We start from the raw sequence: 15,497 nt of genomic DNA on the forward strand, positions 1-15,497 counted from the left end.
TCATTGATTGTCGGATGATAAGACCCTCGAAAGATTACGCGCTTCCCAAGATTGCAGTATCTTGCGTGAAGTTGCCGAGCCGTGAAGCGGTTGATAGAAAGAATTATCAAGGGTCAAACCTACCAGAGTTCCAGAGGGCCCAACGTGGATGTCTCAGGCTTGTGGGCGGCCATGGTGACAGCGCGGAAGCTGCAAGTTGCCTTTTGAAACATTCGTAACGCATCGTCTCGCTCAACATGCACAGGTCGAGTCACCAAGAGGAAGCAAACCTGATTCCATAATGCCCGACCCTAGGACAGCGTCTGGCATTGGGAACGGCGCTTCCGGAACAACTTCTGGAATCCCAAGACTTAAAATTGACTCTGTCGTGAAAACCGGAGAGGCGCCTCCGTTGCAATTGGCAATAAATCCACAATTGACCTCAAATCTGTAAATCCATAATCGGAATGATTGGGTCAGCTTCTTCGTCGCCTTTAACACGGTGTTTTCTTTGAACATTGTGATAAAGCAGTCCAGATCAGCAAGTGCGGTCATCGGCGCTTCCTGGTGTCGCGCCTGAGTATTTCTGAGCTTCACGTCATTGCAATCCCTCATGTACCTGATAAGTTTGTATTTAAGACGATCGCCAGAAGTCAAGAAGCCTTCTATCATATTCCGATCTGCGGCAGACTGAGCGCCCTGTAAAGTGCTCCTCAATTTCTCCATAGACTCATTGAGTCGAAGTACGAGAAAATAAAAATCCCGCACAAGGCCTGTTGATGGCGCGTCTCGGCCGTGGTGGCAGAGAGTCGAGTCGTAGACCCATTTCCTTAATGATTCGACATCGGACACAGACCGGGACAAAGTAACCATTGGGAAAGGAAGATTCCAATCCTTGATAGAGCCGCCAGATGCAACATCACCTTGTCTGATGTCCTCATCCGTCGTCAGCGGCGATGTAATAGGGAATTTTGACTTCCAATTCGCGATTTCAGGAGGCAAATCGCAACTTGGTTTGCCCCTCGGCGTTTGTGGAGGTTGATCGGTATCAAGGTTAGATTCAGAACCACCGTTGGCACTCGGCATATGGGAGGTCGTGTCAAGATCGTTGGGCTTATGCTTACGGAGAAGTGCAACGCCATCGTCACCACAAGCCAGCGGAGTCGATGGTCTTTCGCTAGAGAATGATGAGGAACTTTTCTTATATGACCTGTCGATTGTTTCGCATGTTTTGATACCTCGGCAGGAGTGATCATCTTTTCGTTTTCTCTTGGATATAATGATCAAATGAATTGTGTCATCTTGCTGAATGCCGTATTCGGACAAGGTCTTCTCATCTCTCAATGGTTTGCCGGTGAAGGTTAACTGTTGATTTTCTGCAGGAGCTCTCTCGCGGCGGGCGATTTTTGACTTGACATGTCTCACCGTATCAGACCCAACAACGCTGAGCGTTAGCTTCAAGTGTGTGGAACTCTGCACGATTACACGAAAGCTTCTGTCAGCATCCACAGATGGGGTCTCTTCTTCCACTCTTGTTTCCGTGGCTTGGTGCAGACTGTCAATCAACTCATGTTTCTCCAAGTTTGGTTGCGTTTTAACCACCACTTGAACGGAAAAGTATTCTTCGATGTCATCGCATTCAAGATCGGCTGGCCCAGCAGCTGCCGATGGCGGTGCCTTAGGGTTTTCTTGCAGCGTCTGCGTGGATCCATAGTTGCATGCAATGAATGGCTTTGCAAGAGAGGTATCTGTGGAGGAAATAGAGCTACGGCTATCTTTGTCGATCCATGGCCGCGATTGTCGTATTGCATGGACAGGTATGGCTGGCTCCTGTGAAATCTGGACGAGGCGATAACATTTCGGGCAGTGGCGACCCCCATATATTATCTCTTCATTCCTCGTAACCGCCTTACAAGATGGAATGGGACAGAAGCCCTCTGGTGCTTCGATGTTATCAAAGACCATAGTCATGAATAACTCGTCACCCGGTTCAATAGCATTGTCCCAAAATTGTGGCTCGAGTCTTGTTCCTCGGCGTACATGTGTAACGAACCAGTGACCCATTTCCACACGACGCAGTCCTCGCCGATTCACAAAGATGGCGGCAACCAATCTTCTGGCACCTTCCCACTGTCTAAAGACATGGTAGGGAAATAGGGTGACATTCTTGAAAGCATCTCGAAACTGGACCATTGGACAGTCTATTCTCATGGGCAAGGAATGCTCAATTCGAGCGAGCTGCCCTCGAACTTCCCAAAACTCCTGAAGAAGGGATGCCATGGTCTGCAGCACGTCTCTTGTCATGTTTGTAGTCAGCTGTACAGAGCCCGAGATAAGCTCAGCAATCTGCTGTATTCTCGAAACACGTTCCATAAAGAATACCATCATCTTGGCCATGAAGTCAATGATAGAAGTGGTATCGGCTTTGATGACAGCGACTTGCCGTTGCACAGCTGATATGTCGCCAGACAATGATATCATTTGGGGATTGGTGGTCGCTTGATGTTGAATTTCACGAAGCAACCCATTTTGAGCTAGCAAACTGTCTGAAATTGCTCTTTCTTGGCCGACAACTTGGTCAATTTTCGAATATCCAGTTAGATTGGTATTCTCCAAGCGTTGCAAAATGGCGATTTGAGTCTCAGTAGCGGCCTGGGCAAGGTCGGCTCGGTCTAGCTCAGCTTTGGCAAGTGTTTCAGTTGTCTGTGTCGCGAGAAGGAGTAAGATGGTAGAGACTTTGGGGATCAACCTCTTACGCAGATTCTCGACTTCGTCTTTCCAAGCAAAGGACCATTGCAAGCCACGGCTAAGTCTCCTAAAGGGATGCTTGGTAGCGTGCGACGTCCCGAGACCTTTCTTGAACTTTTCAATCTTCCCCAAGAATTCTTCCAACGATCTTTGGCAAACTGATGCCAAGGCACGAACGGCGTCCAACGTCCTCAACTCATATGTCCCCGGCCGAACAGTGTAAATATTTTTCAATGCACGGTCGAGAGCGTCGAGCTCGAGAATGAGGTCTTGATATACAGAGGCCGACTCGGGACAACTTTTCAGCTCCAGACCCGTCTTATAGACGAGCTTTGAAATGACGAGGATGTCGCCTGGGGTTCGAGTTAGTCGATTTTGAGTTTGCATGGTGAAATTTACGTACCCACTCCGCCAACGGGCGTGACCATTGTTAGGTATCAACTCATCGCAGCGATCCCAAGACTTCTGGATACGTGTGAGAAGACGAGAGGTTGCAGACAAGGAAAAGAAACATGTTGCACGCTGGTAGATAACAAGGAATAATATAATAGTACAAGTAGATGAAAGTGAGGCTGAGTGAGGCTGAGGCTGAAGGCTGGCCACCACGCCGGGCGCAAATCAACACCAACTGCTGGCACCACGTATCCACAATTCCTCGTAAAACTCCTCAGCATTGAGCCCATTCTCTGTGTTTGCTTGATGCGTTTGCTCGACTGCTCCCTGTCCACGTCGTCTGTCCAACCTTGCAGCTTCAATAGTTGGCCGCGATGAGATTCCCGTTGATCCCCCTGGCCTCGTCAGGCGACAGGAAAACCGACGAACCCCACGACATCATCCACTTCGCCGGGTCTTTTCCCAGCCGACGGTCTCTTCAACATCTTGTCCACGTACTCCATTGGCAACTTTTCCATGGCCATCCTGAGGGCATCCATCGTCGTCGGCCCTACACGAACTCCATTCACTGCTATCTTCATGTTTGCCCCATATGTCAGAGCACGGCTTCGAGTCATACTATCTAGGCCAGCCTTCGATACACCATAGACGATCATGGGATCGGCATTTGCTCGTTCTGATGCCGCTGAAGAGATATTGATGACGCGACCCACCCTCCGCAATGTCTGATAGCGTAACCAGTGCGAACTACAGTGGACTCCCGACGTTCCCAGTCACAAAATCATCAAAAGAGCTCTTCCGGATGTGTGGTCAGGTGTTTCATATCGGCAATAGCGATGTTAGAAAGATGACGTCGATTTTCCGCGTGTCGAGCTGCTCAAGTATGCCAGACACGACATCCTTCCCAAACATAATTCTGCGTGGATGGCCGCAGTCTTGATCCAAGCATCGGTCTCTCGAACGGCGGAGAGCAAAGCACCAACTTCGCAGCTTCGTACTTACCGGCATAGGTAATGGCCATTTGGGTACACCACTTTGCGAGCAAATCAATTGCAATGCCAGCCCCAATGCTGCGTGGGGCCCCCTGTGACAATAGATCTCTTTCCGAAAGTTGGAGCTGGAATTGTAGGTTGTCATCCGTCACGATCAAGTCAACAGTTGAAGGCATCTTCTAGAAAATGATTCCCCCCGGCTGTTCTCTGTTCTGTCGCCACTACTGATGATCGGTCTAGTTCTTCCTGGCAGGCTTTTCAACAATTCCCGATCTTGTCCAGCCGCCCGACCGAAATGATATGTTACTGTAAGTAATTCGAGATTTCACGCTTAGCCTCTCACGGAAATCCTTCGGACTTGGGCTATTCCCGTCGTAATAACGGATCAACCACAATTACTACCGGTGTACCATCGCCTTTGCCCGTCGTTTGCTGACACGAGAACCGTTCGGTTGCACTTGTAACATCTTGTAATTGACGGAGAATTATTGACGGAACAATGCAAAATAGGTCCACATCTCCATTTTGGCGAAGACTTCAGAATCAGCTGCTTGAGCCTTTGCTGATTTCCAGATTCTGTTGAAGAGATGAGACGACGGGAAGAACCACAGAATGATTCATTTCTCTCCCCGGTTGCGTGGACTGCATACTTATTTCGCAGCAATGACCGGATTTCCCACAACACATATGTGATCGTCCTTATCTCCTTTTTGAAACGTTTATGCAGACGGACCTTCAGCAAGGCTCATAACATGTCCACTAATCCTCTACATCACCTGCAGTCCGCGCGTGAAATAGATGGCCGTTGGCTCAATGTGGACCTCCAGACAGACTATCTCTCGCAGGCTTTTTTTTCTGAGTTTCCCGGCAATACACATCTCACGACAAAACCTAAAGCGCAAAGCCCACCGCTCTTCTACCCTCCTGGCCATTCAAAATTGCACTTTCTCCCGGAAATCCTTTCAATGTCTTTTCATAACACCCTCCCCGGAAATCTTCTGGAGAGACACCGTCCAAAAAGTCCTTAAGCTGTCCCTTCATGTATTGGACATTGATGTCGGTGGTTGGTGTGGCAGCGACATAAACGACGCTCGAAATTCCCTTGCCTTTGTGCTCGGCCTCGACCGCATGACACATCTATACGGTATTTAGTCTCTGCTGGATTTAATTTCATGTGGATGGCGACTTACGTCACAATGCCACCAAACGGTATCACCGGGATACATGGGAGGAATATTCACCAAGCAATCCTTCAATTTCAAGTGAGGAAAAGGCTCTGGGCTCATCTCCTGTGGCGTATGTCTCCAAACCCCCGGGAACCAGGGATCATCCAAGTCGAGGGACCACTTCTCCGCGTCGAGAATGTCGTCCCTGCTCTGAGGCGGTTGGAAGAACGGACGGAGCAGCACATACGCAATGAGCGACTTCACATCAGGATAAAGGAGCAGGCTGCCCTCTTGAGCGCCTGCAGGAGTAAGTGCCGTCCATCCCTGAAAGGCACGGAGGACGTGAGACTGCGCATCGCCCGGATAGAAAGCGGGATCTGCACGTTTTCGGTGTGTGAGGTCATACGGATCATATTCCTCGGGTTTGCCTGCCCAGATCTTATCGTACACCTTGCGGTATTCAAGATCACCCCAGCGACATAGGCTACCCGCGTCAATGTGAGGACCCAACCCGGTGAATGGGATGCCAGGGGGGCGGATTCTCAATGCATCCGCGTAGGCCAAGGGGTCCGCGAACTCTTTATCCGGGTCCTCGTCGTCATGCCAGTATAGGTTCAGCGCACGATGCAGAGCCATGGATCGGGGATGAGTCCGAGCTTCTAACTGCGCTCGAGTCCAGTAAAGTTGCAGGATGTACGGGGTTTCGGCTGGCCAGCCTGTTGCTCTTAGAATGATGAATAGGACAAAGGGAAAATGTCACTTGCCCGTAATAGCATCCTTGTTTTCCTCGACATAATTCTGTAGATCTTGAAACCAGGCATTTGCAGTCTCTTCAGGGATGGTGCCACGAACGACAAAACATCCCACTTCTTTCAATTGTTCTTTCTCTTGGTCACTCAATTTGAAGAACTCGTCGTAAGTAACTTCTCGAATCATGCTCGTCCGTTTCTCTGTGATCTCCTGGGTCACAGCATTGAGCTTGTTACAGACAGCGATCCAGCTTCGACGCAGGGCATCTTGCCCGTATTCGGCTGCGATTTCCTTTTTGATCTTGACGTTGTCTGGGTGCAATTCTCCATTTTCGTGTGTCATCTCTGGCCAGGCAGGCCAATCTTCGACGGGATTATGCATGATGCGTCGGTGAAGTGGTCCTACACAACGTGGGCATGAATAAAGAGATGGCCGCAGAGAGAGTGGAAAGTCTCTGCCATGCAAGAGTCCCGAGCTGAGTCTCCTTCCGACAACTCAACAGCCTTTATATCCGGCGGTATATTGCGAGACGCGTTTCATCCTGTGGGGTGAAGCTGGACACCTCAACAACGAATACTTAGTCAAGGTTTGTCGTATATCTAGGGAATCGTGCCAAAAGGGGTTAACCGCCACAGGGCCTAGACTTTTGTGAATCAGGCTCTTAGCTTCGTTTCGGTGATTCGGCCAACCCTCTCGGGTTCTTGATAAGCAATTTTACCTTTCTAGACAAACGGACAATTCCCGTTTCTTGGAGAACGATAACTCCCAAGATGGTTAACCGCCATGGCCAAAGATAAAAAAGTGGAGACAGGTCCTTCGTGCTACATCTCATCTCACACGAGGAAACTGTTTACCGTGTTCGAAATGGAGTTCAAACTTAGATACTCGGCCAGTCGCGCGCCAATCCCGCGGCCGGCTTTTGCCAGCAGGTGATATCGAAGGTTGGCTAGAACAGTCCCAGTCTTCAGCCGGCCCCAGGTTCAAACGATGATGCGTGATGTTCGTCCTGTCCTTATCAGTGAGTCGCTCTCGGAGTATAGCGGTGGAGATTCCATTCCCAAGAATATAATCTTTCAGGGGTGCTGTATATCATTCCTTCCAGCAGGAAGAAAGATACATAAGCCGACGTAAGACTTCACATGGAAGAATGTCCTCTTTTGAGTCGGACACTAAGCATCTAGCAAAACCCTTCCATCTCAGGCATCTTCGAACCATTCTCAATTTTACCGTTATCCTTCCACCATGCTGACGCAAATTACCACAGGGAGGATGCCTCGGGACTCTAAGGTCACCTTGATTCTCTTGCTGTGGTGCTCTAGCATTCTCTCAACAGTATGTAAATCCCAAGTCGAAAGCCAAAGAAGGTATGCTAACGGCAGATATTATTCTAGACGCTCGGATACGATGCGTCAGTGATGTGAGTGTCATTTTCCATGCTTCCATCCACGATGAATTCCGTCTCGAAGTGCTGACTCCAAAGCTAGGAACGGGCTCAACATCCTACCCTCGTACACTGACTACTTCCGTCTGAACACATCCACTCTTGCGCTTCAATCGGCCATTTCATGGGCCGGCTGCGCAGTTGCCGGTCTGTTCTATGGAAAACTAACAGACTGGTTGGGCAGGAAATGGGCTATGTGGATCAGCGCAGCCATCACACTCGTCGGTGTGATACTACAGGCTGCAGCGCAGAATATTGCCATGTTCGTGGTCGCGCGCTTTGTGGTCGGGTTGGGCAATGGCGCAACGTACCTGTGTGGCCCCATCTATCTGGCAGAGACTCTTCCGCTGAAGTGGAGAGCTATTGGCTTAGGCATCTTCATGGACTTCTTCTATGTCGGTAAGGGAAACAGTCCTAGTGTCCACTCCATCCGAAAATCTCATGTGTATTCTAGGAGGCCTTCTGGCTGCTGGGATCACATACGGAACGGCCAAGATGGAATCCACATGGGCATGGCGGCTGCCCTCTGCACTACAGAGCTTTTTTACAATTCTGTCTGTCATCGCGTTGCCATTCATTCCGGAGACCCCTCGATGGCTGGTCTATCGTGGTCGCCATGCCGAGGCCCTGGACGCCATTGCAGTAACCCACGCTCACGGCAACCGAGAGGACCCTATGGTTTTGGTGATATATAAGGAGATCATCGATACCCTGGCACAAGAGGCTGAGAGTGGAAGGCGGACCAGCTATCGGGAACTCGTTAAGTCCAAGTCGAGTCTGAGAAGATTGATGCTCTGTGCATCGGTTGCCGTCATTACAATGGTCTCCGGTTCGTTAATCCCCCACGTCCTGTGGCTGTCGCCCCTGACAGTGGATGATAGGCAACAACATCATCTCTTTCTACCTTGGAACAATGTTAAGCAATGCTGGAATTACCGACAGCACTACACAACTGGAGATTGTGAGTTTTGGGCCTTTCCCAAAAATATTCCGAAAAGTAGGTTTCTGACATTGAGGAGAACATCATCTTGAACGCTTGGTGTTTGGTGGTGGCATTGATCGGGACCTCCCTTTTGGATGGTGTTGGACGCAAGCCGGTGGCCATCTACTCGACAGTGGCGATGACCGTGTTCATCTTCATGGTCGGAGGTCTGACCAAAGGTAAGTTCGAAAGTGCAGAGAATCCCGGCATGCCGCTGACCGCCTCGTCTTTTGTAGCATATGGAAGCAGCGACAATCACTCGGGTATCTATGGCACTGTAGCCGCAATCTTTTTGTTCCAAGGAGCCTACAGTTTTGCCTGGACACCGCTTGCCATGCTTTATCCGCCTGAAATTCTGAACTTTTGTTGTAGATCTGTGGGTATGGGGATCTATACCTTCCTTACGAATGGATTTGGGTGCGTATTCTCTCCGGCCTGCCGGGAAATTTGCCGTCGCTGACTGTATTAGATTGATGGTGACAATGGCTTTCCCTTACGCCCTGGAGGCAATTACTTGGAAGACGTACATGATCAACGGGGCCTGGGACGTCCTTCAGGTGATTTTTGTGGTGTTGTTTTGGGTCGAAACCAAAGGAAAGACTTTGGAAGAAATGGATGAGATTTTTGAGGGTGCAAGCAGGTCCACCACTTTACACGTCCAAGATGTCTTGGACGGCATGGAGCCTGGTCTTGCTCTGGACGGAGTGGAGGTTATAACAGTGGGAGTCTCGGATGCAAAGACATCGACCACCAAGCAGGATTCATCCGTGGCCTGATTCTGTGAACAGCAACCTCCACGACTTGACGTGTTCCGTAGTCGACCACGATTCTCCATGCGATAATTGTCCGAAATATCCCACTTGCATATTTTATAAAGATTGGTCAAGGTCTCAGAAGAGGACCTCGCGCAAAAGGTCATCCCTGAAAAGTACATCCAGACCTAAACTTTCACCATCTGCGGCGAACGGAGGGCCCCATACCTTGTCTAACAGGTTTAAGACAGCCCGAACACATCCGATGCCACAGATAGAATGAAGATAGCGTAAAGGTCGTCGGCACGATTCTCTTTCCTGAGGTGTAGTCGCGGCTATACCCAGAACGAAAATAGGCCAAATCAACGTCGTGGTGTCCTTCAGCTTCAGGTTAGGGATACCATTGAGCATGTCGACCCCTTGCCGCGTGTATCTACGGATAAGAGCTTCCTCCGACTTCAGAGTGGTATCCAGGATCTTGTGCACAAAGATCAAGCAAGCAACACGGTATAGATCGGCCATAAGAATCATCTCGGAAGGGGGACAAAGTCTTCTGGAACGATTTCCGTCAGAGATTGATGGCATTGACTGCCATGACTGCAGCCGTGCCAGTATTGTTTCTGCCTCGATCAATTGCCATCCGCTCAAAGGTGTGTTCAGACGCAGATAGGAAAGTCGGAAAATATAGTCGAACATAACATGTGCTACGCCCAATGGAGACGATTCTTTCCAAATCATCGGTATATTGTCGCCACAGTCTGTCCCACCCATTAAGCGAAGAAGATTATGGACTTCCAGATATGGTTGTTCTCCTTGAAAACAGGATGGGTCGAATGTGCTGGAGATTGCGAGCTGGAAGATGAATTCTTGAACAGCCAAGCGGAGAAAGAGTGTTTCGGGTATACGTTGGTGAGTGACTCTGTGATACAAGTGGCGTGCTCCTGCGAGATGTACGGTATTGGGACAATTTTGGTCTTTTCGGAGGGTCTGTGGGCATCTTGATCAGTCTTTCCACATTCTCAAAAATTTTTAGCAGGCATAAATCACTTACCTCGAATATATGTAAAGCATTGATTGAAGCCAGAACCCACTCGTCGTTTGCAGCGGCTCGATCGTCCATTTTCTCAATAGCACCAGATACTAGGCGAGTGGCATTTACGTAGTGGCTCAGACTCACTCGCACATAAGATGGGTCGCTCCCAGATAATATCGCTGCTCCGCAAGCGGCATAAGCGTGCATCAGCGCTGGATTTTGGATGGCATGTGTGATTCCCAAAGATAAAGGCGAGATGCGTGGGTCGACGTACGACATCGAGTGAACATGGTTGAAGGTGGACAAAAGGAGTTCAAGCTGCCGAGATTGCGCATCGGATCTTTGTGATTGTAATGCATTGGACCCATGTAGGTAGTCGCGTAAACTGACTTGTGGTGATGGAGGGATCGGAGCTGTGATTGCAACGTTCTTTTTATCGAGCGATCGTCGAGAGAATCTCGCGTCCCAGAGACATTCAATAGAAGGATGTCTCCGGCATCTCCCACAAATGGGTTTTGCTTCGTCACACTTCTTCTTGCTCTGGCGACCTGGACTCGGTTAGAGAATGAATGAAAAGCTTTTCCAACAAAATGGAAGCAGCTATACATGCATAGCAGCCTGTGCTGGAGCGGTGATGTCGAATAGTGGCTTTCGTCGAACTCAACCCATTCTCCGTGACTCTGAAGTTGGCAAACATATCTCCAGACGTTTGTCGATGGATCGGCTTTTGTACTTAATAAAACTTGTCGACTTGATAAAGTGCGCTTCGGGATAGCGGCACATGTTCTTTTCTTCTCAGCTCTCGGGGAAGAGAAACTGTACGACAAGTATGATGTTCCGCTGATAAGAAAAAGAACTTCCGGAGAAGCGCGACGCCGCCCGGTTGTGAGAACTCTCGGGATAGGGGGACGATCCACCAATGAACTCTAGATAGGTGATATTGAAGGACATTTCGGGGAGTCAGAAGGGCAATAGTGAAAATAGTGCGATAATGTCATGCTTGAATGCACGTCTAGATATTTACTCTACTGAATAAATTACAGCCTTGCGCCTTGTCTCCTCAGCCTCTCCCTTGTGGCGTCCCTCAACTGTCTCCTGAGGATTTTGCCGGACGGATTCTTTGGGATTGAGTCCACAAACTCCACACCGCCAGCTAACCGCTTGTAGCGCACGACCTTGCCCTCGATGAACTTCTTAACTTCTTCTTCTGTGAGTTTCTCACCTTCCGGGTTGGCCTGCCGAATCACGAACGCACGAGGCTTCTCGTCTCCGTCTTGGGTAGGCATGCCAATAACAGCGGCGTCTGAAATTCCAAAGTGCTCAAGCAACAGGGCCTCCAGTTCGGCGGGTGCTACTTGGTTTCCCTTGACCTTGATGAGTTCTTTCTTCCGATCCACGATGAAAAACATGCCGTCGGAGTCGACGTAGGCAATATCGCCGGTCTTCAACCAACCATCTGGCGTGAGGGTTTCGGCAGTGGCCTTGGGGTTGCGCCAATAGCCTTTCATGACGTTTGGACCACGGCACCAAAGTTCACCGACAGAACTTGACCCACGGGTAGTGATTTCAGAAGCACCGTCTTCAGTCATAATCTTAGCTTCGCAGTTAGGGTTGGGTTCGCCGACAGAATGGGATGTGGAAATGCGGTTGACATCCCAGCCGAGGAGGGAACAGGTACATCTAGAATCAGGATCAGTTTTGGACAAGGCCAAAAGTGGATATAAAAAGAAACGAAAGAATTTCTTACTCAGTCATCCCCCATCCCTGTTTGAAATTCAAACTATGTCCTAATCGCCGTTCCACCCGGGCCGAGACATCTCTACCCAAGGGCGCCGCACCGGAGCCAATATTTACCACCGAGCTGAGATCGTATTTCTCCACCGCCGGATGTTTGGCGAGCATTACTGCAATCGGTGGTACCAATGTGAGATCTGTTATCCGAAATTTTTGGATGTATTCGAGGAGTTGGACGAAGTCAAACTTGGGCATGACATAAACGGGGATTTGTCTGTTGAATGCACCGGCCACATAGAAGGTTTGACCGTAGGCGTGATACAGTGGTAAAAAGCAAAGCCACGACGCGTGAGCATTTCGGGCCTCGTATTCTGGGTGGAGCTCTGACATTTTGGCCACTTGGATAGTATTAGAGATGTAATTGCGGTGCGTGATTTCAACCCCCTTCGGAACACCCGTCGTGCCGCTGCTGTAGTTTAGGGCCAAGGTGGTGTGGCATTCTCCTGGACCCGAGAGGTCGTCCCATTGAAAATCCTTTGCATCTGCCGCCGGGGCAATCAATTCACTCCAGTATTTACAACCCTTCAAACCCTGAGTTTCTCCGTCATATATTTTGGCGTTGTACACGAAGACTCTCTCGAGAGGATCAAGTCCGGCCAATCGGGCGGCTTCGACACCTGTATCGATTGAGCCATCCGCGCATAGAAGATACGTAGCTCCACTGTCTTTTAGTTGGTGGGCCAATTCCCTTGCGACGAAGGTCGGATTCGCGCCGCTGAAGATTCCACCGGCGCAGAGGATGCCCATGAAGACGACGGGGACAAAGAGGTCATTGCCACTAAACAACAAGATGCGGTCTCCTTTTTTGAAATGCCGGGACCGTCGAAGGCCAAGGGCGAATCGCTGTGCCCATAATCGAAATTGCTCGCGCGTTAGGTAGTGAGTGTCTGGCCGAGCCGCTTCTGAGAAAGCACGCTTGGTGCCGAGGGGGTAGGAGGGCGACTTGAAGAGGAACGTCGATAATGAACATTCCGGGATGGGAACAGTCCAGCGAGATATATATGGCATGGTGGATTGGAGGAGAGGGTGGGAAGGAAAGAATATTTACCGTGGTCTCCTCAAGTCGTGGGATCACAAATCAAACTTACCTTGCCCACGGACTAGGTCGCGGAGTGATTTTAATATCCCGGAAAACATGGCAACACATGTGTGTGGCAATGGATAAGTAACAAGCGGCGGCGAACCTAACTCATGGAGTGACCGAGGTCAACCAGAAGCCGGGGCCTCAGGATCCAAGGACGCAAGAACTTGGCAGCGAGAGACTAAACGGGAGGGTAGCAAATAGGCGAAGTGCCGAAAGGGAGTCCGCGTAAGGGATAAACGAGGAGATCGAGTCAGCGACGGAGCAAGGAAATGAGGAGATAGTGGGGATTGGGAAAAGAAGGGGGCTGGCTAGATGCCGAGGTTTGATATGAACCTCAAAGGGGAAGGTTGGGCGGGAGTCCACTTGACCAAAAGTACAAGGATTCGTCAAGTGCCACCGTGATTTGAGTATTGGTACATTTCCATCGGTAGCCAAGCCAAATGCAAATACACCCCTGAATGGAAGAAAAGCCCTCGTCCAGACCCGTCCGCAGTATTCCATTTTACTCTCCTTCACCCGCTAATACTCATTAGGAGCCGACTCATACTTCTCATACAACTGACCAGGCTCACGGCCTAATCTGCCCGCACTGCTCCTCAACTTCCCTCCACGGGCATCCACAAGAGGAGAAATCCATTGGTCATCAACGGTCCCACCGACCATCTTATCACCCTTTCTGAGGTAAGTGGTCGCGCCCATCAGCGTGGGTTGGAAATTGAGATAGATACCCTCCCAGTGTTTGCGATCGACCTCGAACATTTCATGGTGGATGCCGAGATGATCACTTTGCTTGCTGTTCTTGTTCCACCAGTCCCAGGCTTCTCGGTGGAGGGGTCCGTACGCGAATCTGTGGATGTCGTCGATCGACCGCCAATAGCTGATGAAGAGAAATTCCGTGGCGCCTTTTTTGTCCTGGCTGGTCCACGAGGAACCACCGTAGAAGCCACTGTCAGGAGCATCTTTCTCGCACTGCTTGATCATATTGCCGAGATAACCACTTATCTCTTTGAGGTTGGGGGCGAAGAAGCCTAGGGGATGGTTCCCTTTGGCACCCAAAAAGAACACCACCACCTTCTCATCGGAGGCCTCTTGATGGAAGTTGCCATCCTCATCCGGGATTTGAGGGGACACCCGGTGCAAGAAAGCTTCGTCAAGATAGTGGTTCTTCTTCCATCCCCAAGTGATGGCCATGGTGTCTAGCAGACGGGCGCTTAGGATGAGGATCGATGGCAGCATTGCGTAGAAGCGAGGGATGATGAAAACGACAATGGATTGCAGTAGAGCGCCGAGGAGGAGCCACGTGGATATTGAAAAGTTCATTCGAAGAAGCTATTCCACGTCAGTATTGTTCCTTGGACCCCTTTGAGGCCGTTTGTTGAGAGGGGGGACTGACGTAGAGTTGCCGCTTGGTTGGGTCTGGCCATCGAGATTGCGACATGGGTCGCTCGCTGGATGGAGGAAGCATGCTTTTGAATGCCATTGCAATGATGAGATTAAAAGCGTGATGGGATGGTATATTCTTTCCAAATCGTAGAAGAAGATCGGTCTGGCTGATTGCTCCAACGCAATGAGAATGTGTTGATTAAAATGATGTCGAGGGACAGAAGTCTGATCAAGTTATATGTGCCTTACTCAGCGAATAAGGCAAGCCGCGCATGGGTAGGGCTTGGGGTTCAGGAATGCCGCCAACGTGCGATAGAATGGAGCTTCAGTCTGAGGCAATGCGGCCGTAATCAGCATTGAACAATGGGAGAAATGACTCGAGAGTCTAGACCAACGGCATAGTGAGAGGATTTGCCAGAAACTTCGGCAGTCAACAGCTCACCAATGATTGAATGTTTGAGACGACATCATTTCACGGAGCAATGGACTTAGATATGGCCTGGGAACAGGCCGTCTTGGATTGAGGAATCCAGCAGTGCTCTTTCTTTTCATCGGCGGAAACATGGGTGCTGAAATAGAGATGGATCTCGAGGGTGTTAAGGCCGTATTGTCAGGAGGGACGCCGCCAGCCAATCACCGCCCAAACATTGTCCGCTTATGTAATTAAAACCGCCGCCACCTTGCTCCGGGGGGTTATTTAGCCGAACTTTACCAACGCCACCTAGGCCCCATGGTGCCCACCCACACGGACGAAATTACCCTTGATATCACAGTCGGCATCAGGATTTCTCCCTATCGTCCTCTAGTTAATTATAGTTGTTTCGATTTCGTCTCAATTCAGAACAGAGGAAGCATTCTTTGGCTACCCAGTCCCAGTTTGACTCGTATTACATTTCTATTTCGTCTACAAGCGGTCCGGTTCTCCATCACATGTGGCCGGAACACACATCCGAACGGGCGTCTGGTCCGCGGCTCAAAATGACGACAACGCCTTTGGGGT

At 50.0% G+C, this 15,497-nt stretch overlaps 6 protein-coding genes across 6 annotated transcripts; 1 reads left to right on the plus strand and 5 right to left on the minus strand.

The window, feature by feature from the left end:
- Positions 1-231: 231 nt before the first annotated feature.
- Positions 232-3,155, minus strand: Z518_11224 (uncharacterized protein; the record flags this gene model as incomplete). The annotated part of the gene is made up of 2 exons (XM_013411168.1): positions 232-3,080; positions 3,131-3,155. The coding sequence occupies 2 exons, from the start codon at positions 3,153-3,155 to the stop codon at positions 232-234; spliced, it is 2,874 nt and encodes a 957-aa protein (XP_013266622.1).
- Positions 3,156-5,003: 1,848 nt separating this feature from the next.
- On the minus strand, positions 5,004-6,409 carry Z518_11225 (uncharacterized protein; the record flags this gene model as incomplete). Its single annotated transcript, XM_013411169.1, has 3 exons — positions 5,004-5,249; positions 5,303-6,002; positions 6,039-6,409. The coding sequence occupies 3 exons, from the start codon at positions 6,407-6,409 to the stop codon at positions 5,004-5,006; spliced, it is 1,317 nt and encodes a 438-aa protein (XP_013266623.1).
- Positions 6,410-7,270: 861 nt separating this feature from the next.
- Positions 7,271-9,227, plus strand: Z518_11226 (uncharacterized protein; the record flags this gene model as incomplete). Its single annotated transcript, XM_013411170.1, has 8 exons — positions 7,271-7,360; positions 7,420-7,445; positions 7,513-7,868; positions 7,924-8,298; positions 8,351-8,430; positions 8,489-8,630; positions 8,688-8,868; positions 8,921-9,227. 8 exons carry the CDS (start codon positions 7,271-7,273, stop codon positions 9,225-9,227), a joined length of 1,557 nt encoding a protein of 518 aa, XP_013266624.1.
- A 114-nt stretch (positions 9,228-9,341) lies between these two features.
- Z518_11227 (uncharacterized protein) lies at positions 9,342-10,933 on the minus strand (the record flags this gene model as incomplete). The annotated part of the gene is made up of 3 exons (XM_013411171.1): positions 9,342-10,190; positions 10,255-10,784; positions 10,843-10,933. 3 exons carry the CDS (start codon positions 10,931-10,933, stop codon positions 9,342-9,344), a joined length of 1,470 nt encoding a protein of 489 aa, XP_013266625.1.
- Positions 10,934-11,273: 340 nt separating this feature from the next.
- On the minus strand, positions 11,274-13,038 carry Z518_11228 (uncharacterized protein; the record flags this gene model as incomplete). Its single annotated transcript, XM_013411172.1, has 2 exons — positions 11,274-11,916; positions 11,984-13,038. The coding sequence occupies 2 exons, from the start codon at positions 13,036-13,038 to the stop codon at positions 11,274-11,276; spliced, it is 1,698 nt and encodes a 565-aa protein (XP_013266626.1).
- A 595-nt stretch (positions 13,039-13,633) lies between these two features.
- Z518_11229 (uncharacterized protein) lies at positions 13,634-14,594 on the minus strand (the record flags this gene model as incomplete). Its single annotated transcript, XM_013411173.1, has 2 exons — positions 13,634-14,443; positions 14,508-14,594. 2 exons carry the CDS (start codon positions 14,592-14,594, stop codon positions 13,634-13,636), a joined length of 897 nt encoding a protein of 298 aa, XP_013266627.1.
- Between the last annotated feature and the right edge of the window lie 903 nt (positions 14,595-15,497).

The sequence above is a fragment of the Rhinocladiella mackenziei genome (genome assembly GCF_000835555.1).
Source record: "Rhinocladiella mackenziei CBS 650.93 unplaced genomic scaffold supercont1.12, whole genome shotgun sequence".
Classification (NCBI taxonomy): domain Eukaryota; kingdom Fungi; phylum Ascomycota; class Eurotiomycetes; order Chaetothyriales; family Herpotrichiellaceae; genus Rhinocladiella; species Rhinocladiella mackenziei.